Consider the following 7,286-nt stretch of genomic DNA (forward strand, 5'->3'; position numbering starts at 1 on the left):
AAGTCAGTACTATTCAGCCAGTTAGCTTTCGCAGATCACAGGCAATTTTGTTCTGTGGAGCACATGGTCAGTATGGGAATTGCTGATCCAAGATATTGGAGCTTATCAGTGCTGATTTCTTTTAAAATTATCACACTAGTTTTAACTCACCCTGTTGTGCTGTGTACTGCAGCACATATTGTATGTTAGATCATAATCTGTTCAGAGAGCCATTCAATAAATGGGAGAAACAGGTTGATTTAGAAATCCTGTAGTTCTGTGGTTGTGAATCTCCTTGCTTGTGGTTTGAGTAACCTGCATTATAACATTTGTTTTGATATATCCGAATTACAGTACAGCAAACAGCAAAACTTTGTTATTACGCCCCTGAGTCACGTGGTTCCTCTCACTTAAGTTCCTTCTTTAATTTAGTCATCTTGATTTAGTTATTTATGATTTTAGACCTGCATCTTTTTAATATTAATTTTTGTTAGATGTTAACATTTGTCATCTCAAAATTAAAATAGTGGAAAAGCTTCTCCCAGCTAGAAAACTATATATAATGTATCAATAAGATGAATCATGATGTTCAGTCCTGTTTGTTTGAAGGGCCATCTGCCTTTTAGAGGGATAGTTAACAAGTCTTTTGAATCTATCACAGTAGACTTGTTTGAGTGTATTTAAGGCATCATTTTGACAAAAAATTGTACAGCACGATCCACTGTTCATTCTTTAAAAAAAAAATTTTTTTTTTACATTAAAGGTAACCTACAAAGGGAAAAAAAATTTGCTTCTTTCTGATCTATAAAGAAAGCCTGAAATTTTAAGTGCCCACCCCCGTTCCTCTGGTCACTTACACACAACACCAGGTTTGGTGTAAGACGGGCTACTCTGTGATGACTGGAGAACTAGTGAAATGGTAATCTCTTAAAAGCAAAGAGTGTGAAAGTTGAACAATGAGAGGAGTACGGATTTGTAGTCAGATTGTTGTTTTGTTTTTATTAACAACAATTTAAATCCCATGCTTAATGTTTTGAATAAAGCAAGCTTTTGTTCAAGATTCAACATCCTTGCCCCTTTCAATTAAGGTTGCCAGAAGTTATAGTAAATATCACAGATACCTCTCATAAGTCCTCCATTAAAAGCAGAGGGAGAGCTGACTTCATATTCTTGACATCTCTAAGGTGAAGAAATGAGCAAAACAAAAACTTTCCTTTTTTTACTTTCTGTACCCTCCCACCCCAACATCCAGACCATCTCTATATCTCATAAAGAACCAAAAAAGTACACAGATGTCATTTATAAAAATCCTTGTAGGTTCTTCTTACAGATTTGGTAACATGAGTCCCAGTTACTTTAGTATGTGCAGAATCTAGCCTGTGATGATTAGATAAAGTGGAACACATTAACAAAACATGCATTTCCCTTTGTAAAAGGGAGGGAAGATGAAACAAGAATGAACCATCTTTAACATTCCAGCTACTGATCTTTTTCTCAGTTTATATTTTATAAAGTCATGAGCTAGATTTTGAAATACCTTTAGTGTGTTAGCCCATACTGTAATAGTAGTGGTTCCTCAGAACTACATAGTTTAATACATTACTTGTTTTGGAACAGCATAAAATTACTTAACTGTTTCATTTTTGCTCTATACATGTTTCTATAGACAAGTTATGTGCACATATGTGCTGCAGTCTTTCCACATGGAAATGTCAGAATTTTGCCTATTTTGAGGACTAAAGGACTGGACCCTTAACTACTTCAATACATGTTGATTAACCATTGTATATAGTATCTAATTTTGCATTTGAGATGTATTTTTGTGATTGATGATATTATTACTCTTTTTAGGAAAATTATGGGTTTGATAAGATAGAGGTGCGAGACAATGGTGATGGCATCAAAGCTGCTGATGTTCCAGTTATGGCAGTTAAGCATTATACCTCAAAAATAAGCTGTCCTGAGGATCTTGAAAGCTTGACAACCTATGGTTTTCGTGGTGAAGCCTTGGGATCAATTTGCTGCATATCTGAGGTGAGATGTGTCAGACTTTCTTGCTCTCTTAAACAATTACAAAATATAAATGCAAGGACTTACGGTTGTGCTCACAACCTCACAGTAGAATGCTGGCTTTTATTTTTAAATGTAGAAAATTTGGAAAGTTTGATCCCCTCTCTGATGGTTCTTCCGCTCCAGTGAAGCCACAGAGCTGCAAAGCTTGCTCATTTTGAATTCACTTTGGGATCAGTCATTGACTCCTTATCAGATCAGTTTAGTAGTTGGTAGTGTTTCACTTTCTTCCCTCAATTGGGGAGGCAACTATTTGCACTTGCCCTGATCCTTTCCTTTGATTTCAATGTACTGAGACTCTCCAGAATTCTCTCACTCATCATTCAATCTCGCTGGTCTTACATCAGTTGCCTTTAAATTATCAATGTGACCTGCAGTCGTGAGGCCTGCTTGGACTCCTCATTGTTCCTGGCTATTCAAATATCTATGGCTGCAAAAACACCCTGTTTCACCTTTAAATGGCCAGGAACCTACACTCTCACCTGGTCACAGTGATCCATGTATTTGTGGCCAGTACAACTGAGCACTGCAGAGCACTACTATCTAGGAATGAAACTGCTTACCACAAAAAAGCTCTGTTTTCAAAATACAACAACCAGTCTACTAAGCAGTTGAGAGCACATTGTCCCATTGCTCTTCTGTGCACTTTCTTTCAACCTGAATACTGAGTCAAGTTCAAGTTTTCCATCTCTACCTTCAAAAGTCTCTGTGGGATAGGCTCAAACTAGCCACAGGACGATCATGACCTCCCGTGACAGTTACTTTTCACAGAAACAACGGACTATAAGAATGAGGGTTGAGTGTGGGAGTGTATGCGCCCATGGAGCCTTGGCCTTGATCACACTAGAAACTTAAGTTCAGAATTTGGATGGAAAATTCCCAAAGAAAGCCCAGGTGCTTCAGAAAGTGCTGCTGTTTAGCTGGATTATGGTCCCCTTCTGAGTAGACACTGAACCAATGATCTAGCCTGGTGATGCGGGGCATTATGCTGCTGTAGGTGCTGTCTTTCAAATGAGATGTCAAACCAAGATGTCGTCTGCTTTGGGCATTAAAAAGCCCCATTGTACATTTCACAAGAGAGCAGAGTTGACACTAGTGCCTTAAGTACTGGTCTCAGCATCAGTAATTACATTACTTAAATACTAGTGATGTTTGTAATTGCAGTCTGCCTACCTAATTTGCTGCCTGTAGTTAGCCATTAGCAATTATCTTTGAGAACTCATGGAAGACGTGTGAAGTCCCAGAGGACTGAAGAAGGGCAAACCTAAGTGGAAAAAGGAGGATCCAGGAATATAGGCCAGTCAGCCTAACTTCAATACGCCGAAAAATACTGGAACAAATTATTAAACGTAGAAGATAAGGTGATAAATCATAGCCAGCATGGATTTTTCAAGAACAGATCATGTGAAACCAATCTAATTTCCTCCTTTGACAGGGTAACCAACCTAATGAATGGGGGGAAGGAGGAGATGTGATATATCTAGACTTTGGTAAGGCTTTTGACATAGTCCCACATGACATTCTCCTAAGCAAATAAGGGAAATATAGTCTAGATTAAATTACTATAAAGTGGGTGCATAACTGGTTGAAAGACTGTACTCAGCGTGGTTATCGATGATTTGCTATTAAGCTGGGAGGACATATCAAGTGGGGTCCCACAGAGGTTTGTCCTTTGTATGATTCTATTCAGAATTTTCACTAATGAGTTGGATGATGGAAAGTATGTTTATAAAATTTGGGATGACACTGAGAGGGTTGCAAGATCTTTGAAGGACAGGATTAGAATTCCAAATTACCTCTATACATTGGCGAATTGGTCTTGAAAACAACAAGATGAAATTTATGTGCAAAATTTAGGAGGAAAAAGCAAATGCACAACTATGAAACGGGGAATAAGTGGCTAGGCAGTAGTACTGCAGAAAAGGATTGGGGGGGTGTATAATGAATGACAAATTGAACATGAGCCAACAATGTGATGCAGTTGTGAAAAAGGCAGATGTCCTTCTGGGATGTATGACCAGGAGTGTCACATGTAAGTGTGGTGGGGTACACCAGCCCCTCACTAAGCCAGAAAGGGTTAATGAGCTGCTATCAGCTTGCCCAGCCCTGGTCCACTACTCTTGCACTCCCTGTAAGGAAATGAATGGGCAGTTAAACTGGAAGAGAATAACTCAGTAGTGGGCTGATGAGAGCGGAGAACAGACCTCCCATCCTTTGCCCCCTGAGGAAAGGACTTACCTAGAACCTCTGTAGAGACCGCAGACTGCCAGAGTCCTCCAGAGGAAGGGTAGGCCTGGCACAGGAATGTGGAGTTTATTTTTAGGACTATTTCTTTGTTTTACTACAAGAAGGACTTTTGGACTATCTGTACTGTTTTGGACAGACCTGCAGGGCTTAAGGAGACTGTTGTGGGGAACCCCTGCCTAAGATGGTGTGGGGAACTATTTCAGTAAGGACGTTTGCACCCTACTCAAGTCTGCCCTGTAGTTTGTCTTTGACCCTGAAGAACATGGTCACATATGATGGAGAATGTGGGCGTGATCTAACCTTGCAGAAGGGGGAGATTTGAGTGAATTGGATTGTCAAGTATACCAAGGTGGGAAGCAGGAGTTTGTCTTGCCGGGGACAACATGTACCTGGAGTGATTGTTGAAATAGATGGCTGAGAACCAACAGCAACAGTTCCCGCAACAGATGACAGCCCAACAGCAGCAACTGATCCATGAGCAAGGTGGTTAGGAGCAGGAGCAACAGTTGGTTCAACAAGTTGTGACCCCAGTGCAACAGCTTGGAGCCAGGGTGGGGAAGGAAATGGAGTATTCCTCTCTGGGGCTCATGGGAACAACAGCCGTGCTTGTGCAACTCACTAAGATAGGCCCAGAGGATGATCCAGAGGGCTTCCTTGTGACCTTCAGATGGGTGGCAATGGTGGTTCACAGAGCAGTGGAGGAGAGCAGCTGACCTGTAGTTAAAGTATCTCCCAAGAGCCTGACCTTGTGTGATTGCCCAGTAATTGAGGGAACTATGCTGGAGGTGGCTGAAGCTGGAAACCTGGACCAGCGTTCAGATCACTGAATGTACATTGGTAGAACAGTTTGTGCAGATACTCCCGGTTATAATAATAATTCATAATAATTAATGGAGATATCCCATCTCCTAGAACTGGAAGGGACCTTGAAAGGTCATCCAGTCCAGCCCCCTGCCTTCACTAGCAAGACCAAGTACTGATTTTGCTCCAGATCCCCAAGTGGCCCCCTCAAGGATTGAACTCCCAACCCTGGGTTTAGCAAGCCAATGCTCAAACCACTGAGCTATCCCTCTTCCCCTCCCCCGCCCCCCCGTTGCAGGAAGAGATGGCATACTGAGGCACTGAGACAAGACACTTGCCGAGACAGTTCAGCTGATGAAGAATTATATGGCTTTTGAGACTGCCTGAAGGGCACAAAGGGTGAAGCAGCTTGTGGGTCAGAGGGGAGGCCTAACAGGCAGGATTAGCATCAGAGTGTCCAAACTTTGAGTGTGAACCAGCCACCCTTGAAAGGTCTTGGAAAGTTTCAGGGATCCTGACTGGGCTGGACAGGGAAACCTGGACAACATAGGTTCAAGCCCAGCCAAGAATCCTGGGGCTACCCGTAGTTCCCCAGCTGAGATGATGTTCATGGAAGAAAAAACAGACTTTTATAAAATTATTTTTGTTCTTTTTTGTTAAAGTAACTTGATGCTGAGAATCATCTCAGAACATATCTCATGTCTTCAGACCACTTTGAACTTTTGAAATCCTTGATTGACTTGAGGTTCTTTATTTCCAGGTTTCGATCACAACAAAGACAGCTGCTGATGATTTTAGCACCCAGTACATCTTGGATAGCAGTGGGCATGTAACTTCTCAGAAGCCTTCTCATCTTGGGCAAGGTAAAGTATGCTTATTGTGATGCTTTGTGTTTCTCCTTATAAGAACAATTGGTCAGATTTGGAAGTTTTTAGCCCCTATATCCTACTCTGATACCGAACCCTGCAGAAACCAAACTAAAGTAAAATACTTACAGGTGCCTCACTTCTAAATGATAATCTCTAAGGGCCATATCACCGCTTTCTTTGCAAAAACCAATAGAAGGGAAAACTTGGGGACTTGAGAAGATCTATAAGGTTCTGTGAGCTGAAAAGCAAATCAGTAGGGCGGGGAGGGTTGTAGTATAAAAAGAGGATAGGAGCACTTAGATACCACAGTGAATAGAGAGTGCAAGACCTAAATAGAATAGAGGGTGCATGGCCTTCAGTGTCCACATAGACCAGTAAAATCCTTCTGTAGATGTCCCAGAACCGCCAGTCACTAGTAAAATGGTAGGCTCCCATTCCATGTTGCCAGTGGCTTTCAACACAGCCATGGTATGGAGGTGGCAGTGCTTAAATTGTGCTGGGGCTTGCCAGGTGCTGAGCCCCGGCCCCTCTAATTTTGGCAGTTCATAGCCCTGGCACCTTGGGCTTGCCATGTCAGTTATGAAAGTAGAAAAATTGCTTGAGCCCCGGCACCTCATTCATTACAAATTAAGCACTGAGAGGTGGTCTCTTCACTGTTGTGTTGCACAGTGAGAGCCCATGTTGACCTACTCAATATTAACTTGCCTATATATTTGTTATGAACATTACACGTTTTTCCCTGTTACCATACTGTGCAGAGTGTCTGATATGACTCTGTGCCTCTGATTTTCATGAGGTGTTCAAATGGCATGTTTTCAGCAGAGAGTGGTTGCCAGCTATGCAATGGAGGAAGCGGGAGAGCGTGCTGCATAGCTGCTTTCCCTCTGCACAGCTTTGTGGTCTCATTTCCACACCAGTAGCATGTGTTTGCTCTCTTTTCTGCCATATAGCAGAGAGCAACAGATAGCATTCAATAAGAGTAGGGTTACCATATTTAGTGCCTCCGAAAGGAGGACACTTTAAAGGGGCCCCAACCCCGCCCCCGCTCCCGCCCCAACCCCGCCCCCTCCCCCAAAGTCTCCGCCCCCTCCCCTGCTTCCCGCGAACATTTTGAGTCGCGGGAAGCCTGAAGCAGGTAAGGGGGGCGGTGTGTGTGGGGGGGGAGGAGGCGCGGCCCACCCCCGGCACCGCAGGTCCCCAGCCTGTCCCCCGGCCCGGCACCGCCGGCCGAGTCCCCGGCCGGGCCCCCCGAGCACCGCCGGCACCCGGCCCGGCACCCGAGCCGCCGGCTGAGCCCCCCGGCCCGGCACCGGGCCCCCT

General features: G+C 43.4%; 1 protein-coding gene across 4 annotated transcripts in view; it reads left to right on the plus strand.

The window, feature by feature from the left end:
* Positions 1-7,286, plus strand: part of PMS1 (PMS1 homolog 1, mismatch repair system component) — an 85,893-nt gene that overhangs the window by 10,149 nt on the left and 68,458 nt on the right. For all 4 annotated transcript variants that reach the window (XR_004647748.1, XM_034786489.1, XM_034786490.1 and 1 more), the window contains 2 exons: positions 1,831-2,013; positions 5,858-5,960. Coding sequence is in view for 3 of the 4 variants with exons in the window: in XM_034786489.1 (XP_034642380.1) it covers positions 1,831-2,013; positions 5,858-5,960 (286 nt within the window). In the remaining variant the exon portion in view is untranslated. The remainder of the gene's footprint in view (positions 1-1,830; positions 2,014-5,857; positions 5,961-7,286) is intronic.

This window comes from Trachemys scripta, chromosome 11 (assembly GCF_013100865.1).
Source record: "Trachemys scripta elegans isolate TJP31775 chromosome 11, CAS_Tse_1.0, whole genome shotgun sequence".
Lineage (NCBI taxonomy): Eukaryota > Metazoa > Chordata > Testudines > Emydidae > Trachemys > Trachemys scripta.